This window comes from Aethalodelphis obliquidens, unplaced genomic scaffold, assembly GCF_003676395.1.
Source record: "Aethalodelphis obliquidens isolate GAN/ISIS:26980383/991018 unplaced genomic scaffold, ASM367639v1 scaffold8, whole genome shotgun sequence".
Classification (NCBI taxonomy): domain Eukaryota; kingdom Metazoa; phylum Chordata; class Mammalia; order Artiodactyla; family Delphinidae; genus Aethalodelphis; species Aethalodelphis obliquidens.
In genome coordinates, this window is record NW_020837952.1 from 33,502,807 (window position 1) to 33,525,249 (window position 22,443).

Consider the following 22,443-nt stretch of genomic DNA (forward strand, 5'->3'; position numbering starts at 1 on the left):
AGTTCTAAAAGTACATTGGATTTTGCTAAGTATGGACTGAAATTCCAAAAGGCACACATTATAGTACAATTTCAATGTCCATCTATAATTTCCTGGCTATGGTAGTGGATAAAGGTTTATCTGGGCTGATGCAAAGTGTTACACATTCTTCTAATAAATGGGAAAAGTAAGGTTAGAGGATAGTATTACATAAATATGTATGTACACATAGTTTTTCTGAGGGTTAACAAGAAATACCTGTTTTCCTGTGGAGGAAAGAACTTTAATGTTGGAGGGAGAATTTTACCTTTATTTTATACTCTGCTGTAGTACAATATTGCAATGCATGATGATGTGAGATAAAATATGAATACTTATTGGGTCTTTGATATTAAGGAATAATTTTTCTTAGGTGTGACAAAGGTATTACGTTCTAAAATTTATAATTTAGAGATACACATATAAATATTTACAGATCAAATATTTGTAGGTATTAGCCTAAAAATAATATGAAAGGGGTGGTGGGTAAGTGGTGTAGTAGGTGACTTAGATAAAATAAGATCATTCAGCACTTAAGTAAGATTGAAGCTAGGTTATGGTTACATGGAAGTTCATTACACTACTCTACTTTTGCATATATTTCAAATTGTCCATGACAAAAAGTTTTAGAAAATAACTTTTAACTTATTGAACATTGCAATAGGTAATACCTATTCAGATTCAATTTTGTTTCAATTCCATGCTTTATTATTGCATTAAATTGGGGGAATGCAATGATATAAGTCTTCACGGTCCTAGTCCTCATGTGTTTATAACTTAAAGGGGAAAACAAACAATTAGCAACCCCCTGCCCCCCCCCCCAAAAAAAATTATGAGATGTGTCGAGGAGGGCTTTATAAACCATGTTGAGTTTGGGTTTGGTCCTGAAAAATAATGAGAAGCCATTTCAGTGTTTTAATCAGAGAAAAGTATTATCAGTTGTCTCCATATTATTCACTCTAACATGAGGAACTGATTGAAAAAGGGCTAAATAGTGGAGGAGTGTGATCAGTTACAAGGCTATTATCGTCTAGGCTTATATTGATGGAAGTTTGTAATATAAAGCGTGAGCAGAGGAGGAAAAATCAGCAAAGAAACTGAAAAGAAATGGTGGGTGAATAAGTGTGATGTCATAAATCTAGAGGATGTGGTCTCAGGAGTCCAATACCAACCAGGGGCTAGGCAGGATGATTACTTATTGCCTAAACCACATAAGCCATAATGGTGTATGATCTTGCCATTCCATCCCTCTTCTCAGAAGCACGCAATGGCTTCGCATGGCCCCTAAGAAGAATCTGCCCTCCTGTGGCATTCAAGGCTCTGGTCTCATCTCACTGTGTATCCCTTTATGCACTGTATGCTCAGGATTGGATTTGATGGGATAAATTGAGAAATTTTAAAACTACTTGCTTTGGAAAACACTGCTCAGGCTGGGCATAATTATCCTTCTTTATCAAAATTTCTCATCCTTGTAAATCTTAGCCCAAACACCAACTCCCCCATGATCATCCCTAGGCTATCTATTTCTTCTTCCTGTGTGCCCCAAGTACATTAACTAGACCGCAGTTTTGCACTTAGGTAATTACTTCACTGTGGCTTTATGCAGTTGACAGTGGTTTTCCTATCTTCTCCCCAACTAAGTTAGAAACCCCTTGAGATCCAACAGTGTATTAATTCAATTTTACCTTCTTTGATTACTTTACCTATCTTCCTTGATTACTTAACCAATACATATTTATTGGAATAAAATGATTTATCTCCTTTTGTGCATATTAGAATAAAATCTAGATTAATGATGTTTTCCATAGAAAACTTTGAGTTTACCTTAAATGCTCAACCATGTTATGAACATGTGTGATAACTTTAAGATAATGACAGGGCAAATTTGAGTGCATAAAATTCTTTATTTAGAACAATAAAGTATGTGTATATATAATGTAATTTCAAATTCAAACCTGTATAAAAAAGGGTCAGGACATAAACCTATTTTAAAAAGTACACATACAGTACATACACATCACATTTTACAACCTTTTTTATTTAACTTCAGTCATAATAAAACTATAGAATAATGTTGACATACATTTACATTACAATATGCAAACTCCAATCTATGACTGAACTAGCAATATATCTGTGCATCCATCTAAATGTCTGAATACTGTAAGTCCATTGATTTAAAAAATAGTGGCAAGTGGACACTATAATCACACATTAATCCTTAGAATATAGGAGAATAGGGTATTTTGATTGGAAATTTTTATTTAGTGAGTCATAGCTCAGAAATCAAGTAACTGAAAATACTATGTTTTTTTTAGTTTAAACAATTTTACTTTAAAAAACAACATAAGATGTAATTGGAGACGGCGGTTATAAATACATGTACGATGCTTAAGAAACATTTTAGGATCAAGAATATCCATTTTAATATGGATTATTTCTAAAACAGTATCTTGTTAGGAAATGAAAGTACCATTATTTTATCTTTACAAAGGCATTTCCAGCAACACCATAAACTGTGTGATCAAACACCACAAATGAACTGGTTGGAATTTCAATCTGAATGTTTATATTTTAATGCCAATTTCAGAATAATACTGTTTCAAAACAAGCTGGCTTTCTCTAAAATTCTTATCCCACTTTCCAATCCTGAAATATAATTTATGGTTTACCCATCTCCAAACGGATTCGAAAGTATCTTTTTGCACTTAAAAACTTTATGAGCATCTTACATTTTCTGCTCTTAGCTTTTAAGAAAAATGAGAGCATTTAAATGCTTGATTTGGTACACTTCCAAATGTTACACACATCTCATCTTGGGTAAAATGTACTCTTGGTTTTCATTCTTCAGAGGTGATCCAAAAATGTTTATTTAAGCAACGGAAAAAGCCATCTCTTGTGTAAGTGGTTATCCGACTCACCCTACAGGAGACTGATTTTCACTTTTACGAATGGACCCTATTTACATTACAAACAAGAACAGCCATAGCTTTTTATGTTCAAATTGCTTATTCACAGAGATCAGAGTTGGATATTTTATATGCGATAGTTTCAGCTCTATTTTATCATCTTTGTCAGTCACATATCAATAGGTTTCTCTCATACCTATGGTATGACTTGACTTCACCATATAGATAAATAAAAATTGAGAGCCAAAGAAGGGCAGTGATTTACCAATACCTGTTAAAGGCAGAGTGGAAGCTCCTGACAATTTTTCCTAACATCCATCCCACTATGTCCAACTGCCTTCTTGAAAAATATATTTCTTAGTTAAATTAGAATAGGTTGGGAATGGCTAAAAGCCCCATACTGGAATTACATTTTGAAACCAGAACCTAGCTTCAGAAAAACATTAAGAAATATCCATGAATTCTGCGTGGAGTTTTCTATTAATTTAAAACTTCATTTGAATTAGAATACCAAAATATGCCACAAAGTTTCTCCGGAGTACTTTAATTCTTACTAAAAGCAGATATTTCATTGTGAACATACTTTATCATACATTGTCATTTTTCACATAGTTAATCCTTTTCAAAGAGAATAGGGTACTTGTTCTGTTAAAGTATTGAAAAAAATAACTTGTTTCTGACTCATTAGAAAGTGGCTGTGTGGTAAGCACATCAGATTATAATACAAAATCAAGCAACGCTTTGATATCACAGGGCAGGCACCGTTTATCAGTGCCAGTTTCTCTATAGATTTGGGTTCTACCACAGAGGTACAAAGCTTAATTATACTTTACTCTAAAGTATAATTTAGCATCTGCAGACTTCTGAAACCATTTTAAAAGACAATTTTGAAACATTACAAAAGAGAACTATCAGATACATGGTACCAGTTTAAAAGGTGATTTCACAGTTTAAGATGTCAGTTGTGAGTTTTCCATGATTTATAAAGGATGTTCAGAACACATATTGGATAAAATAAAGCAAAGACATACATGTATATATATTTTTTAATCTCCAAGTAGATATGAGAGTTCATTCCCAAGCAACTACCAACCAAAGTAATGTTCAACATTTTTCTATTGTTCGTGTATTTTACTGAATTTTAGTGTTTTAAAAATTGGTAATCCACACAACTCTCAATGAACCAATACATTTAATTAGGCAGAATACATCTCCCCTCGCCTCCCGTGCCAGATTTCATAACTTGCTGAATTTGTTTATTTAACCCTATCAATTAGGACCATGTCCTTGTGTGTTAAAACCCAGCTACCAGCTTTGAGAACAAAAGTACATCTATTATACTCTAAAGCTCATTAAGCAGCATTTTTACATACTTACAAAAACTGAAACCATTGCTGAAACAAACTATTAGATTGAGAAGTATCAATCTTCTCAATTGACACATGACCTACACACATACTCATGTTAATCTATGTCTATTTTCTTCAAAACAATCAACATCACACACTGAGACAGGTCCTTTCAGCCATTAAATTGATCTCTGGTTTTATTATATATAATTGGTTGTACCATGGGGTATTTGAGGGACTGAATAAATTAATGCAACTTCTCAAAGCATCTGGGTTGTATCTTAGAGACATGACTAGTGTTTGAGGAACCACAGCACTTTAGAGGAGGGATCGTAGAAATCATCTGAGCTCTTTGGTATAAAAAAGAGCGAGGGCCACTTACTAGAGTTGTATTTGAATTAGCTTTGAACATAAGCTACAATCCAGCTCTACTAGAAGTTCTTGGACTTTTGAAAACAAAGGAAAGATAGCAGTTTTTCATGCCCTTCTCTATCACTGCATTGAAAACAGTCATGTGATGGTGATAGACATGGCAATGATGTTATCACAAGGATCAAGTTAGAATGGAAAGCTTTGGATTCCTGTATGTGTACGTTTGTGATATATTAAAAGAATCTTCATCAAAATAAACCAAAAGAAATCATTCCTTGACCTTAGTCAGATGGTCCTTTGAAATAAAAAAAATTGGCAAGGGAAATTCACTTAATGTCTTACAAGTTCTGGTTTAAAAATGCAATGTCCATCTTGGGAATTCCTGCCAAGTTCACTCAATATGACAAAAACGCTGTCGCATATTTTAATAGCAAACTGACATGCGTAACTACATAAAGCTTTCTTTTTATTTTTAATTCATAAACCTTAATGAATACAGAGTGCCTGATTTTAAATAAATGGATCCTTTAAACAGATAATGGTGATTATACTATAAATAACTAAAGTTTCCTGATCCCCTGCATTCTTGTAAAAGCCAAGTCACCTAGTTTTCAACACCCATATTAGCATGTGTGTGGTTATCTAACCATAGATACTAAATATCATAATTTATATTTACTCTCTCCCACAGCAGAAATTGAAAATGCGGCCTCCATACATTCAGTGATTTCTCCTAAGTCCCTTTACATAACTCTGTGATAGTTTTAGAATATAAACATTTTGTAATATAATTTGCAAGCACAATTTGTACACGCCATAGTGGTCAAGGGCAAAGGCTGACTTCACCAGGGGTGCCAGATGCCCCCCTCGGCAGACTGTTCTGCTGGGCAGTGTCCACAGCTTCTTCGTGTGATGACTCTTTCGGAGTCTCTCCTCTGCAAAGGCATCACTGTTGTGTAATTCAGTACTGGCTCCCCTGCATGACTAAAGTCAGACAACCATGTCCGTTTGTCTAGTGGGATACGGTTGAGCACACTCTGTGTCAGAAAGAGACAAAGCTCAGACCCATATCATTCCTTGATCAGCAGCTAGAAGGCTGACCTGCCCCTACCCCCACCCTCTTTTCCCACTGCTTTCTAAATGAACAGTGGCTGATGCTATGGAGTTTTTGTTTTTTGAATTTTTTCTAGATCCCTTTGATAAAAATGATGACCCCCACTATCCAGGCTGAAATCTACTTGCAGAGACCAAGATAACTATGAACTGCAAGTTGTAACTGTAAAATAAAGCTATGTGGTTTTTCAACAATTAGACGTTTCTGGAGGCATGCAAAACGGTACGTGCAGCCTGGGACACGTGCTTTCTCTCCCAACATCAGCTGCAAGTTCTAATTGAGACCACAAATCCCCCAGGTCCTTAAAATAGAGTCCTGCTCGGTGCAAGTTCTTCTTTACAGATGATTAATTCAGTGCCAGTTTCACAGTAAAACACTTTGTTCCAATTTCTGAATCATCCACATAGTCATGGGTAGCAAGAACAGATAAAGATGCGGTCTGTCACTCCAGACAGAATAGGAATTTGTTTAAAGCTGCTTCATTTATGAAGCAAACATGAACTGTTACCCGCCTAGAGAAGAAAAAAGAGAGATTATAGCATATCTGCTTTCTACCTTCTTTTCATTCTCAGTAGCTGAATTCATGTGGCTTTGAATGAGTAATAGATTTACAATGCATGCTTCACTTACACAGCCTAAAATGACTTGACAAATGTTTCCTAGATGCAGTGATCAGTCACTTGCTGATCTCCCTAGTAACATTTTACATAATCTGAAATGATCTTACTGTTTACTGAGTGTCTCTTCCCATTAGAATGTAAGCCCCATGAGGAACATAGAGCTTTTGTTTATCTTTTTCACTGCTGTATTCCAACACCTAGAACAGTGCCTGGTACAAAATAGATACGGGTGTCCCCTGCTTTTCAAAGTTCCCTTTATACCACTTTGCTTTTAAAAAACACCTACTTTAGTACCTGTTTTCAACAAACGAAAGAAATCCAAAGAGGATTTTTGCTTTTATGAAAAAAGGCAAAAAGAGACCGTCGCATTCAGGGTTTGTTCTGCAGTGAGCCTACAGAGGCAGTGTGCACCGCCAGCAGTGAGAGTGGCACCGCCAAGTTCTTCCCTGGAACCACACTTAGCCTCTCAGCATAAAGCCACCATAACTTTGAATTGTGTCTACGAGCATCTGTGCTTTACATAGATTTATTTTATGCATCGCATTAGCAAGATGTATCCTAAGGTGATTGCGTCTTTGCTTTAGGCCATTTTGGTTTAAGACAGGTTTCATTGGAATGCTCTACTTTTGCATAGCACTGGAGGGGGACACTTGTACTCAATAAATATTTCTTGAACATAGAGTGGATGAATGAATACCCTGTGGCTTTCATACCCCCAAGCACAGCACAGATTATCTCCATTTCTGATGAGTGTTATCAATCTATGTAGCCTTGAATTTCTCTAACAAGCCTTTGAAGAGGTTGTAAACAGGTGGTGAGGGGAGAGGGTCTGAAGAACAATGGCGGTGTTCAGAGTGGAGAAGTGGAGATTGATGGAGTGGCATGCAAGAGATATCTGGGACAGGCGGAGAGGCTGATCAGAGGCCACCCACAAATGACAGCCTCCTAGCCACAGATCAGTGCCAGTATCCTGACTGCCTAGCCAGGTTCTAGCAATCACTTCTCCCAGCTGAGGAAAGAGCAGCAGTAGGATCTCCTTCAGTGCTGTCAGCCAGAAGAAGAAAGATAGAAATCCTGGCACCACATTCCTGACAAAGCCTCTGGGGAAGTTCATTTGGCCTCAGCACAGCTTACTGTACTTGCTGAAGCATGAAAGCCAGACTCTGTTTTAGCTTTTCAGTGCTGGTGTTAAACCACTGAGCTTTGGACTCAGCTTTCAGATTTTTCAGCTTTCAGGTGAAGTATTTGTACTTCCTTATCTTTTTTTCTTTTTTAATTATAGGCAGCATTTGCATGCTATCTTCAATCACAACCCCTAAATAAATGTGTATTTTGCATTTAGTTTCTTCCCTACTCTTTTCCTATTTTGTCCTTATTTATCAATCCCAGAACCAGAGATCACTGGTTTTAAAATGTTTGAGATCATTACGTAGGCTATATATAAAACTTTATAGTATGAGTGATAAGAAGTACAGTGTTTTTTTCCAGTAATATGCTAAATGTATATTACTCTAATGTAATATACGAAATGTATGCAATCATTAAATGTAATATATTGAAAATGTAAATATATAAAATGTAATAATATACTAAAAACCATATTACATGACAATTTACCAAAGAGAGAACTCTAAAAAATAGAAAACCTGTATTTAGGAAAGCAGAATTAAATACTGGAGGAGAAATTAACAGGCATTAAGAGCAAATTTCAGAAATGCAAATTACCTAGCAGATATTTTAAAAATAAAACTTGGTTAGAAAAGCAGAAGGAAATCACAAAAAAGCAAAAAATATATATATTTTTTGAAAAAGCTACAAATAACTTGAAACTCTAAACGTAAGCGTAGAGAAGCAAGATTGGAAATCTATTCTGATTATGTCTTTGGATCATTTCGCAAAGAAAACAAACATAAAAACCAACAAATGGTTTCCCATAGAACGAAACTACCATTTTTATAATAATACCATGGATTCTGGCAACAACCTCACGAAATAAATAGGGTGAGTATTATTATCCTCCCATTACATTTGAAGAATCAGGGTTTAAAAGACAACTGACTCATCCAGGAACCTACAGCTAATTAAGGTGCAGATTAGACCCAAGTCTAATCCCTTCTAATCCTCTGCATCACAATGTATCTACACAGAGCGAGCTCCAAACCAAAACCTTCAAAATTCTAGAAATTCTTAGGAAATATGTGGTAAAGAGTCAAAGATCTGGCCATTGGTAACCAACCATTATTGAGTCCTGTGCAATAAATGTCCCAGCATAACTTGCCCTCATCCCTATTCCAATTCTAGGATCGACTTTCTTCTGTCTTAGATCTACTGGAAACTTCCAGGTTGTGTTTCTTTTATGAATCTCTCCACCAGCCTAATTATAATAAGAATTACTTTCTAGGGGTTTCCCTGGTGGCCCAGGGGTTAAGAATCTGCCTGCCAATGCAGGGAACATGAGTTCGAGCCTTGGTCCGGGAAGACCCCACAGGCCGCGGAGCAACTAAGCCCGTGTGCCACAACTACTGAGCCTGTGCTCTAGAGCCCACAAGCCACAACTACTGAGCCTGCGTGCCACAACTACTGAAGCCCACACGCCTAGAGCCTGTGCTCTGCAACAAGAGAAGCCACTGCAATGAGAAGCCCGTGCACCACAACGAAGACCCAACGCAGCCAAAAATAAATAAATTAAAAAAAAAATTACTTTCTACACTTACCATGCTGGGATAAGTCCCTAAACACCGCCATCTCAGTATCTACAAACTCATGCTATTTACCGTCAACCAAACTGGGCCTTCTCCGTGATTACACGGTCCTTCTCCCAAGGTCTCAATTAAAATTCTTCGTGGATGACTTCCCAATCCCCAATCTATTATTTGCAGCCCTTACTGTACTCTGAATTTCCAGTGAAGCATATTTGGCCACTGGTTAATAATTCCTAACGGCTCCTTCTCCCATTTTTTTCTATTGGCACTGCCATCTGGTTAGTCCCATAGGCTCCAAATCATCCCTGATTACTGCCTGCGATGTCAAGCCTCACATCCCATCAGGAACTAGGACTTATTCTTTTACTGCAGTGACTCCAAAATGGCCTATGCTTTCCTATCTCCATGGCTGTGACCCTAGTTCAGGTTGTCATTCTCTCACACCTGTTTTGAAGATTGGCCTCCTAAGTGGACTCCTTGATTCCAGGTCACCACTCCCATCCATCTGGCCACGCCAACGTCTGATTACTTTCCTAAACCTCTGCTTTGATTGTATTATGTCTTTTCTAAACCCTCCAACAACTCCTTATATTACTCAATAAAGTGTAAGCCCTGTACTTGGAATTCAGACCTTGTTTCAAACTGATGCCCATCCTTTCTCAGCATTTTAACCCTTTATGTGTACTTCTACTGGAGTCCAGCTGTACAAACTCTTGAACACAGTCTGTACTTTCAGCTCCCTGATTTAACTTATGCCATTTGCAGTATCTGGATTTACCACTTCCCTATTGCCAGTAAAATTTTAGCAATCATCCAAGATCCAGTTCCATACAAATGCCACCTCCATCACCCTTACAATAAAGCCTTTCTCCGAATGATTTCTCTCCCCAGTTAAATAAGACAATTGTATATGGGTGGTACAATTCTATGGGATGCCATCTGTACCAGTCATTATCTAGAGCTATGTTCAGGGCACATTCTCTACAACCATATGCAGTGGCTTTGCCTTTGACTCATTATTGCATTTCTTTGTCAGCTTCTTTTGTTGTTTTTTAACCAAAATCTCCTTTAGTCTGTTTTAAAATAGGTTATTATGCATATGTCTTATCTCCTTTTGTAGGCCATAAGCAATTTGAGGACAGAACTGGGTTATATTAAGCTTTGCATCCAACAGTGCACGTACTAGAGCTTGTTGGTGTCACATTTGTGGTTAGAATGAAGAGTAAAATTGTGCTATGATCTACTCTATTTCTTTCTCTTAAACTGTGCTACACGCAACCCAATAAATGAAAAATTCTTCTGGGATGCCACATACGTACACTTGTCATTAGCTAGTTGACTAAATACATTTTTAACTTTTTGCAGAGATAATTTCACGTTTGATGTCAAATAAACACAGCTTTTGTATATTTTCTCTTAGAGGCAACTTCTTTTGTTTCTGGGTCATTATCTACATTCCTTCCTTGTATTTAAAATATCAAATCCTCCTCTTCATTTTCCAATTATAGGTTGGAGAACTATTCCATATGTTTTCTATTCTAGTGTTCCAATATTTGTCCTGGTTTAATTTCTTTTAGTTCATGAAACTTCTATTTCAGGGAGAAATCCTTGCCACAAACCTGAGTCATTCCTTATATTTTCCCCTTTTTTTGTGAAGCAAGAAAATGACTATAATCCAAATTATATCCAATTTTTAAAATATATAATTACAACTCCATATTTCATTTCTATCTTGGTACCTTTTACTACTGTTCTTCTTATTTCTTGGCATATTTCCTCTCCTACCATGTCACAGTCTGTTCCCCCAAGCCTTTCCCTCCACCACATCCCTTTCCCCAAATTATACTCAAATTTCCTTGGCAGGTTTTACCAAACCTCTGTTGATACAAGGAACAGGCTTTCTGTATACGATGGGTACTCAATAAATGGTTACAAATGATACATATATATTTTGACTTCGGGGTTTGCAGATTCATGATAATGAGCTGCTTCTATTTTCCTCCTTTTATCTGTCTTGCCCTCAGTATTTGAATTCTTATTTACTTCTACCTACACACGTCTATTTTTGTTTTTACTCCATAAATTTTATTCTCACGTTACTGCAGTTCTCTGAGGTATTCATCCATCTCTCCATTCATTTATTCAACAGATACATTCATCACTTGTATGTGCAAAGTGTAAACTATATAGTTTAATGGGATTCCAAAATGATATTCAGAAACCAATCCTGTCCTCTAAGAGCTTATGGTTTAGAAGAGGACACAAAACGTCTATGTAAGTGGCTGTGAGTAAGTAACGTCTATGTAAGTAATGGTAACTAATACCATATTAATATTGTATGAAGTGTAATACAAAATATAATTAGAGGGCCATAAAAGAGAGATTACTTTCATTTGGGAAGTTAGATTTTTGGAGGTGGTGGTTCTGAGCTGAGCCTTGAGAGAGCTTTGCAGAAATGGTGAGAAGTAAGGTCATCTATTTTACACCAGCTCCTCAATGGTATGTGACGAGTTTATTTCTAAACAATTTGGGGCTTCTTTAACCTAGTTTCATTCGTTTAATTATATGAGTAACATTTCAGATTTTAAGAAAAATAATTTAGCCATTTCCCATATGACTGTATTCCCCCTTGCTGTACATACTCTGCTGTCCTACTGACCAAAATCAGCAAATTAAACACACACATACACATACAAGATAAAAATAAACCTTACTGCACTTTTTAAAAGATTGTTTTAAAACATCTTATTTTATTGCAGTAAGAACACTTAACACAAGATCTACCCTCTGAACACAGTTTTAAATGCACAATGTAGTTTTTTTAACTCTAAGCATTATGTTGTATAGCAGGTCTCTAGAACATATTCATCTTGCAAAACAAAAGAACCTTAAAAAAAAGGCCACTTCAGCAGAGCTATCTTCCTTACCACTTGGTAAGATTTTCATTTAGGGTTTATTTATTCACTCAGTCACTTCAACAGACATTTATTGAGCGCCTACAGTGCTTAGGCAACAAGTGAGGTACTTGTGAGGAGATATAGCAAGAACCAGACAGACTCACTTCCTGTCCTTGTATATTCCCTGACCAGCATGTGTAAGTTGCTTGACTACAGCTGCTTTAAAATGCCATCTTTCTTTCTCCTAGACAAGTGCCCTGGGCTTTTCCATCATAATCCATTTCCCAAATGTCACAGGACAAATGCCACAATTAAACACCACATCACCTATGTGCCAAAACAGGATCCCAGTGATGCCATTGAAAAGCAAACCACAGAGAACATTACTTGAGCCTTTAAGGTTCAATTAACCATTTAATGTGTAGTTGGTGGATGTCTGGCTTAAGGGAAGTGAAACAGCAGTGGGGAAAAAACAGTAGGTTTGTACTGGGATTGGAGGTCAAAGACATGTTTCTTGGAATAACAATGATTTCAGCTTGGGGAATACTGCACCCGAAAATAAAAAGGGTCAAGTGAAGGGTTTATTCCTTTACAGTGTTTGACAGGAAACATGAGGCTAGAGGACAGCTAGGATGGGAGCAGAAGAGAGGGTGCTATTCGTGCTCCAGACGTGGTGATCAAGGGCATGATTCAAGGCAAAAATGAAGTCTGTGTAATAGCAGGGTTAAAGTGTTAGAGGCATATGTGACATAATTACTATTATTATATGATGTTATTTTGGGTTGTTGAAAAATGATGTTTGATAAAAGTGAGTTCCTGGAGGAGACAAAGGCTCTGTGACCCAGTTTCCCTGGGGAAGGTTCAATCTAGACAGAAATCTCTGAATCTGGGACAGAAGGGAAAGCTGGAAGGACAGTGACCTGTAAGGAAAAGGTGAAGCTCACCGGAGACCATGTCTGTAATAATCGGGCGAGTAAATGATCCTCTAACCACGAGGGAGTGCAGGGGAAGAACTGAAGATTTAGGAAGATGAAAGAACACTTATACACCACTGTAATAAATGGGGGTTCATGAGCAGAACAGAAGTAACAGTGAGTTGGCAGAAGTACAAATGGGAAGAGCATGCATGACGTTGGATCAGGTTAGTGCCATTCAGGGTGCTCCCTGCACCGCGTCTGCAGCTTGGGAGTTGAGAAAGTAGACAGGAGAGGGGAGAGGAGGTATAAACATCAGTGCCCTCTGGTCATGTTTTCCTAGTCTCCTTTCTCCCCAGGCCCTTCACAGACCCACACAATCACAACAGGTTATCTGTCCCCGGTTTATATTCAGTGTGTCCTGGGCTCTGGACGGTGATGAGGCACAAGTATTATGTCATGTGGCAGGTGGCACTACCTTGACAATTTCCCTCTCCTACTGTATGGGATTTTTTTTTCTTTTTTACTGTATGGGATTTTGACCTTTTCTACTTTTCCTTAAAATAGCAGGGCAATGTTTTTGATTTTCATTTGTTTCAGCATTTAACAAATGAGATACTTTTCCTATCATGTTAATCACACCTAATTGAAATTGATTTTATTTATTCTTCTTCTATTAATAATATTTTATTTTAGTCCTATTTAGTCCAAAATATTTTGCCTCTTGTCTAATTTATTTTCTGGCCTCAAAAATAGGAAACACTCAGAAATTCCCTGGTGGCCCAGTGGTTAGGACTCCATGCTTTCACTGAAGGCACGGGTTCAACTCCTGTTTGGGGAACTAAGATCCCCCAAGTCCCAGTGGCGCAGCCAAAAAAGAAAAAAATTAGGAAACGCTCAACTGTTAATGCTTTGTATATCTCCCATACAAGATGAATCCACTACACTGGAATAATACTGCTTGCCTTTCAAAACTTGAGAATGCACAATTACATAACAGCTTCAGCTAACATACTGACCCCAGCTTGATAGAAGACTTAATAAATTTTGGTGTCTAGGATGCTGCATAGTTCTTGTTACATCTTTTAGCTTGAATTCTTAATACTTACCAATGTACGAAAGTAACAGTGTTGATACAAGCCACAATTACACTTCTTGAAACTCTCTCTCTTTTTCTTGCAACATACTGAAAAAGAATAAGAAACATGCTTATTTGCATTTAGACAGAGATTCTGAAGTAACCATGATCTGGGCATTGTAAAGGGCAGTTTTTATTTTTCTGTAAATACAGTAGCAAAAGATTGCAAAATTGAGTGGGAAGCTTACCTTCATAATATTACTGTAGGGAAGAGGGAAGACTTCATCTGCTTCCACATAGTCTCCCCAAGTAGTTAAAAAATTCTCTACGCATATGCAGATACACATACGGAAAATGCTTATATGCACTTAATTTGTGAATATGTACACATACAGCATAAGAGAAAATAACATGCCAAATGAAAACTATAACTGAATGTAAAATCAAAGCATTGGTCCTGGAGCAGTATGGGATAGGGTAAAAACGTGATCAGCGTCAGCTACCATAAGTAGCAAGGTCTCACAAAACAATTTTTGTATTTGGCTTTGAATAAAATACTGAGTAGGTTGAGAAAAATTAAGGGCTCTGAAAGCCAGAGTGAGGTCAAATATATGAAGTATGCAAGAGAAAAATAACTGAAAGTATCTTGACTAGGAAGTGATATTAAGAATGGGGTTTAGGGCTTCCCTGGTGGCACAGTGGTTGAGCGTCTGCCTGCCGATGCAGGGAACACGGGTTCGTGCCCTGGTCCGGGAAGATCCCACATGCCGCGGGGTGGCTGGGCCTGTGAGCCATGGCCACTGAGCCTGCGTGTCCAGAGCCTGTGCTCCGCAATGGGAGAGGCCACAGCAGTGAGAGGCCCACGTATGGGCAAAAAAAAAGAAATGGGGTTTACAGAAGAATGAGACAAAGGTGGAGTTTAGAAAGGCCGAGGAAAAGAAAGATTCTGTGGTAGCAACTCAGTCAAGACATAATAAAGATATGGATGAAGATAATGACTATTGCCAAAGAAAGAGCTAAGCATGTCTTGGCTATAGTGTGGAAAAGAGGAGAATAAGCAAACGTGCCTCCTGAGCTCCATGACCAGGAACGTGAGCAAGATTCTGCTGTTTATAGAAATAAAGAGAGCAGAGATGATACCATAAGAAGGGTTATGAAGACAATTATATGAAGGTATTTCCCAAGTAAATGGAGATGTAGGATTGAAGAGACAAGGAGAGATCAGAAATGTGGATAAAACTTGGAAGACATCAGTTGGGAGCTGCCACCATAAGAGTGAAACACTTCTTAAAGATGTTATGAGCACATGCACGGTATGTGAAGTGGCAAGGTCAAGCTTACTTATGCACACATTTAGTAAAACAAAATACCTTATCTCATTATCCTCTTCATTAATCTGTATATTTTCAACTGCCCTTGTAAGATTTGGTTGTTTCTTCTGGGAAAAGAACAGTGATATATACATATATTATAAAAATATCAATATATCATGTACTATTTAAGAGGTAAACAGTCTCCACTTCTATGTTTTCATCAGCATGCAGCATATAAAAATACTTTTGCAATAAGAAATTATGAAAAATGCACGGTTTTATCAACTCAGCATTTTTAGGATGTTGGAGATGAAAGAATAATAAAGAAACTGAAAGATTTAAATAGTAATCAAATGAAAAATATTGTTTTCTTGGTAGGATCCTTTCTTAGAAAAGGGCAGTTTGTTAGCTAATCATTGATGTAATATAGTATGAACAAATAAATATATAAAGTTCAGAAATTTTGTGATCAAGGGGAAAGAAAAAAAGAATAGCAACACTTACCTTCCAGTATAAGGCTCCAACAGCAAACCCAATTATAAGAGAAAAGAATGCCGGCAATGCTACGGCTGCCCATTGTAGGCTGGAGTCTTCAATGGGATTTGAGGCCTTCCCTGTAATTTAAACAGTACAGTGGTGAACACAGTACCTCCATGCCAGAGGTTTTGCTCTTATCCTGTGGTTGTTCCCAACTGTTTCCGAAATGTACTCTTGACCTATCTGTTTAAAATATTTAAAATGCTGATTTTCCTGCTTGCAATGCAAGTCCATGTAGTCTCCAAAAGATACAAGTTGAAAAACGAAAGAAACACCACAGACAGAGGGCTATTTGACTTGGTTAATGCAGACCCATATGGAACACAGATGACATATACCTGCAGATGATTTCTATCATCAGGCAAATCCATCTTCCATGCCTTTATCTTCTAATATCTTCTCACTTTCTCACACTTCACATCTTGCCAAGAAATTTTAAAGAAGACATTTTGCAACCCGGATCAAGGTCTGGATGCATGCCTCGAGCTATGTTTGGCCTGCCTCAAATATTAAGTTAATACCTGTACATTGTGGTTAGAGTACTTTTAGGGACCTCAAGTTTAGAATTATGGTGTCTCCTCATCACATCTTCAGCTGACATTTATTGGATGCCAGGTAGGGCCCCGAACTGTACCATGGAGTAAAGGTTTGAATTTTCAGACTTTCTGTGTTCGAAAGTCTGAGACTACTGAACATGAAAGAATGGCTGGAAGTACCAGTGTCTCCTTAAGCTGACTCTAAATATGTAATTTAGTGAGAGAGAAGACACACACATGAGTTTAACTTGGGACACCTCCCTTCACCCTGCTTTGCTCTTCCATGAGAAGCAGAATGATTCAGGAATTAAACAACACATCTCCCCCAAGCGTCTCTTGTTCCCAACACAAAACTTAACATTTTGACAGATTTTTCTGTCTATCTCCTTACAAGGAACAGCTTAGTTGTTTGAAAACATTGACACATATGTGTCAACTTGTAAGAGTTAAACTTTCAGTTTTCTGTTGAAGATGTAATACAGTTAGAAATTGTACACTTTCAACAATCGTATGATCAAAATGTAAACCAATCCAAGGGAAAGTGACTGTTTTGGGCTATGATATTTTGCAATGATACTTGGGTACTGTGTCAGCCTATAGTCACCTATTTAACATATAAAATACCTAAAGTACATGATATAAAAGAACCAAACCACTGTATGTGTATCAGCATTTAAGATGGAAAAATAAACTCATAGATTTAACCGAAGAGGCAAGAAACAAATGTTATCTATTATAGTGAGAACAGAAATTGCCCATTTCCCTACCATTGGTAAACCTGGTACAGGAAATTCATTAATTCTATGATTCTTATGTTTCCAAAGAGGCTCTCAAAACAGTAAGTCTGTGTGTGTGTGCTGGGGTAGGAAATGGGGGGGGATGTAGTGAGTCATGGGTGTCCCTTATCCTAAGGGACATTGGGTAAAGTGGAATCTTCCATTCACGTAACCATGGATCACTTCCTTAAGACTAGACTGACAGCTCTTTTGGCCCACCTCACATCCTATAACCCCGTGGGAAATATGTTTTAGGCATCTTAAATTAAAGCTCAACATGAATTCTATCATCACATTAAGGCTTAGTTATAAAATGGGATTTGGCATAACTGAAGTAATACTGTTATTCCAATAATATAGCTATTTTAAGGGTTATATAAGATTATGTGTACTTGTCAGGGATTTTACTACCATTTATAAAGGTGTTTTCTATGAGGAAATGGATTTGGAGTTAACATGCGATTCTGACCGTTTTAGAAATGCTTATATCGTTATCTGTAAATAATTTGGCTGTTTGTGTTTATATTCCAGTGACATGTTTGAATTCTCCTTGATGGCCAACCCACGATGGCCCACACTGTCTATTGGGATTGCTGGCATGTGATTATGATTTGGCCAGGTGACATACATAGACATGTACAGAGAGAACAAAGAAAGCTATTAATATTTTGTCCCCAGCTCCAATGGAAAACTAATGAGCTAAGATGGTGCTATGGAGAACTCCATTACCTATGTTTGGGCAGCCAGATGCCCCAGAATCAAGGCAGCTAAAACCCTGCTCTTCTTGTTCTATCCAAAAGCCAAATCTTGAACTGCATCGATCAGACCAGAGGAAAGACCACACCCACCAGCAATAAGCAAAAGGAGCTTACTACAGAGTGAGGTGTTCTGGGACTCCCCACTCAAAATCTTTCTCAGGTAGGAGGACAGCCCCTGAGGGAGGTGTTTCTTTAGAGGCTAAAGAAAGCTCACCTCCCTCTACCAGAGCACTGTGACTTTTTAACCACTTTCAACTTCCACCCCTAGGACTATGGCCCTGAACAAAGTTCTGGAATCTGACTAACACGCAGCAGCAGTCCTCCGGCAGGAGAGAGGGAGGGAGAAGGGAGGGGGTCAGACCCACAGGAACTGCACCTCCCTCCCACAGAGGTGTCACCTCACTTTGCTTATTTCTCTTGTTAATGCAAATGGCTTCACAGCCAGGCCTTGGCTAACTCTTCAGTGATCCTGCCATTCCTCTTCCAGGGAGAGAAAAATTGATGTTATCAGAAAAGGCTTGCTTACGCCTCCAAGGCATAATACTACTGCTGCTATCAGCCAGGGATCAATGAGATCTGAATTATGTGCCTCAAGGCCCATATGAAGGGTATTAGGGCCAAAGCTTTTCTTTTATGAAAAGATCGCCCCAGCCCCAGAAAGTGTATGGGGTGGTGGAGCTCATCTGGACAGGATTTGAGTAATCCCAAATTCCTGGGTTGTTTTCATGTTAATTGTATCATTATTATGAAAGCTGTCCACAGTTCAAGATTTGTGGGAACTGATTTGTGTGGTTTGACTAATAACATCAGACATCTCTACAAACGCAGAACACAAACTGTGCAACAATTTTGCCGAACTCCTTTGTAGAGTAAGTCTGCTTATGGGGACCATGCCTATGAACATGGCTCTCTCCTTGGTCCTTAAAAAGTATGCAACTCAGTATTCTCTCCCTTGATTCAGGTTCAAAGCTCACCGCAGGCTTGCTGGCACTTCAAAGCTCACCACTGACCCAGCCTCGGTGCTAGATCTCATTGTTCTAATAATTAATGATGAACATGTACTATACATCAAGCACGGCTCCAAGTATACATGTGCTAACTCATTTAAAACTCACAGAAGGGCTTCCCTGGTGGCGCAGTGGTTGAGAGTCCGCCTGCCGATGCAGGGGACACGGGTTCGTACCTCGGTCCGGGAGGATCCCACATGCCACGGAGCGGCTGGGCCCGTGAGCCATGGCCGCTGAGCCTGCACGTCCAGAGGCTGTGTTCCGCAATGCGAGAGGCCACAGCAGTGAGAGGCCCCCGTGCCGCAAAAAAAACAAAAACAAAAACTCACAGAAAACCTGTGGAGATATTATCAACCTCCATTTGATTGAGGATTCCAGAGATTAAGACAGTTGCCCAAGGTCACATAGCTAGCCAAGGTCTAGAGCTGGGATATAAACCCAGGCAGTGTGACTCAAGACTGTCTGGAAGATGAGTAAGTTAATGCCAAAGTAAGGATTTTCTTCTCTATTATTTAAATATACTATCTGTAAGAATCTCAATCATTTTAAAGACATCCTTTTAGCTTGGTACTAAGGATATTACTGTAACTTTGAAAACACAGTTCCCTTTGGATAACTTATACACTTTTACATTATCCCATGATTTTCCCTTATAAGCTACAGAGAGGGCATTACACCTCTGGATTCCTCCTTCATATGCACTGGTCCTCTGGCCAGCCTGGCCACATTTGGGGTCTGTCTTATCCCTGTAAACCAGCATGCTTTCTTCAAGTTTCCCTGACCCTACTCCCGAAAAAGTCTTACCTCCTTTATGCTACAACTAAAAGCTTTTACATACTTCTATTATACATATTATATTATAAATAATATATATTATAAAATACTATGACTTTTTATTTGTGTCTGTTTCTCCTATGAGAATATACATCACATAAGAGCTAGTCTTGTGCATGGGTATCTAAGTGCCATATTCATTCATGAGTGACAACACCTGGCCAAAAGCTGATTATGCAAGACCCATATTTTTTACAAAAAGGAAGAAAAAAGAAAGGAAAACAAAAAAGAAGACTGGTCATTCATGTTGCAATTTAAAAAGTACCTATAAACTCAGAGGTACAGGACCAAATAGGTGTTTTATATTCAGTTTGTCTTTTAAAGTAAGTAGAAAAGACTTTTTCTTCCAACCATGATTATAGCATATTAGCCTTCCCAACTTAAATAATTATTATACTAAACAAATTATACGAGGCAGCTATTTTCAGACATCAGCAAAGAGGCAGCCCAAGAGTGTAATCCCCGAGAGAGGAAAAAACACACGTGGTAAGACTCACGACTGTCCTGATTTTCTGGCTGGGAGGCACCTTCAGACTTAGTAGTCTCACTGAGGTAGGGAATCAGAGAATGAAGTTCAGGGTTGCTGCCCTAGCTGGAGTTTATGAGGCAGGGTTATTTGTGGGAAAGGAGCTGTGCAGAACAGGAGCGGTAGAAGTCTCTGGAGGAGTCTCCTTAAGTCATTGGTTGACTAATAAGCTGTACAGGCACAGGGAACGACTTCACAAAACCTGGCAATAAACAATGCCCGGGAAGCTATGACTTTAACAGAGACCCTGGCAGTCAATTCAGAGACGAAGGAGTTCTGACAAGCAAGAATGGAGAGATTTTCCAGGTACTCAAGAAACATCTCAGAAACTCTGTGCCTTAGAAATAAAGCTACTCTCTCGCCTCCCTCTAAGAAAGCTTAAAAAACATGACTGGGAAGGAAAATAAATCTGATCTGCTAGGAATTGAACTGCCTACCAGTAAAAAAACTCAAAAGTCTCTGAAGGAATGCTACAAAATCCAGATATTCAACAACATAATATCCATAATATCCAACATATGTTCAAAAATTACTAGCCATCTAAAGAGAAATGTGACCCATAATCAGGGAGAAAAAAAATCAGTTAATAGAAACCAAGCTGGGATGACCTACATGTTGAAATTAGGAGATAAGAACTTTAGAGCAGCTGTTATAACTATATCCAAGGGCCAAAAAACAAAATATTGTTATAATGAATATGCAGATGAAAAATCTCAGCAGAAAAATGTAAAATATAAAAAGAATCGAACGGAAATTCTAGAATACAAAGTACAAACTTAGAAATGAAAAGATACACTGGAATCAAACCTGCAGACTGTATACCACCAAGAGTGAACCCTATGTAAACTATGGACTGTGGGTGATTATGATGTGTCCATGTAGATTCATCAACTGTAACAACTGGACCACTCTAGTGGAGGATGTTGATAATGGGGGAGGCTATGGGTATGTGGTGGTAGGGGGTATGTAAGAAAATTTCTGCACCGTCCCCTCAATTTTGCTGTGAACCTTAAACTGCTCTAAAACAATAAAGTCTTAATAAAAAAAAAATTTAATGGCAAAATGAAAATTTACTGGAAGAAAAATTTAGATTAGAGATGTCAGAAAAGCCGGGGAACTTGAAAACAGATAGGTTGAAATTATTCACTTTGAAGACTAGAGAGAAGAGAGGTTGGAAAAAAAACCAAACTGAACAAAACCTCTATGATCTGTGAGACTGATATTATCAAATTGCCTAACATATATGGGATTGGTACATGTGTGATTCTACATGTGTGTGATTCCTCTCAAAAGGAGCTGAGAATGAAGAAAAAAATGTTTGGAAAAATTATGGCCAAATTTCCCCCAAATTTGAGGAAAATAAGCTTACGTATCCAAGAAGCTTGGCAAACAACAAGAAAACCACTCCTAGGTGCATCTTTTTTAAACTCCTAAACAGAAGAAAATTTTGAAAGGCAGAGGTGAAAAATGATCCAGTACACACAAGGGAAAACATCATACAAATGCTGCCTGCCTTTTTGTCAGAAACAACAGAAGCACGAAGACAATGAAGCGACATCTTTAAAGGACTCAGAAAAAAAATTCTTTTAACCCAGAATTCCATGTCTAGTAAAAAGTACCTGCAATACTGAAGGCAAAGACATTTTTCAATTAAAAGAAAAAAAAATTGTTTTGGTGGCAACAGATCTGCACTACAAGAAATGCTAAAGGAAGCTCTTCAGCCAGAAAGGAATTAACACTAGACAGAAATTTGGATTTACAAGAGGGAATGAGGAGTAACAAGAAATAATAAATATGTGGGTAAATATAAAAGATTCTTTTTCCCTTCTCTTACTTTCTTTAAAAGACATATGATAGTTTAAAGTAATAATTTTAAGACTGCATTGTGGGGCTTATAACCTATGTAGATATATGTCAACACAGCACAAAAGATGGTTGTGGGCAAGTGGAACTATCCTGCTTCAAGGTTCTTATATTGTTTCTGGATGTGCTGCAACATTAACTCTAAGTAGAATGTTACAAGTGAAGGTGTATGTGGTAATTCCTAAAGCAACAACAAAATGACGTCAAGAGGTGCTGTTGAAAAGCCAACAGAGTAATTAAAATAGAACACTAAAAAAAAAAAAAAATCAACACAAAAGAGGTCTGTAAAGGAGGAACAGAGTATCAACAAACAAATGGGG

General features: G+C 37.9%; 1 protein-coding gene across 4 annotated transcripts in view; it reads right to left on the reverse strand.

Annotated features, from left to right (window-relative positions):
• Positions 1-1,902: 1,902 nt before the first annotated feature.
• Positions 1,903-22,443, reverse strand: part of KITLG (KIT ligand) — an 88,577-nt gene continuing 68,036 nt past the window's right edge. For all 4 annotated transcript variants that reach the window (XM_027107152.1, XM_027107154.1, XM_027107151.1 and 1 more), the window contains 4 exons: positions 15,791-15,900; positions 15,344-15,411; positions 14,005-14,081; positions 1,903-6,274 (listed from right to left, as the gene is read on the reverse strand). In XM_027107152.1, the coding sequence (XP_026962953.1) occupies positions 14,042-14,081; positions 15,344-15,411; positions 15,791-15,900 (218 nt within the window). In that variant the 3' untranslated portion in view covers positions 1,903-6,274; positions 14,005-14,041. The remainder of the gene's footprint in view (positions 6,275-14,004; positions 14,082-15,343; positions 15,412-15,790; positions 15,901-22,443) is intronic.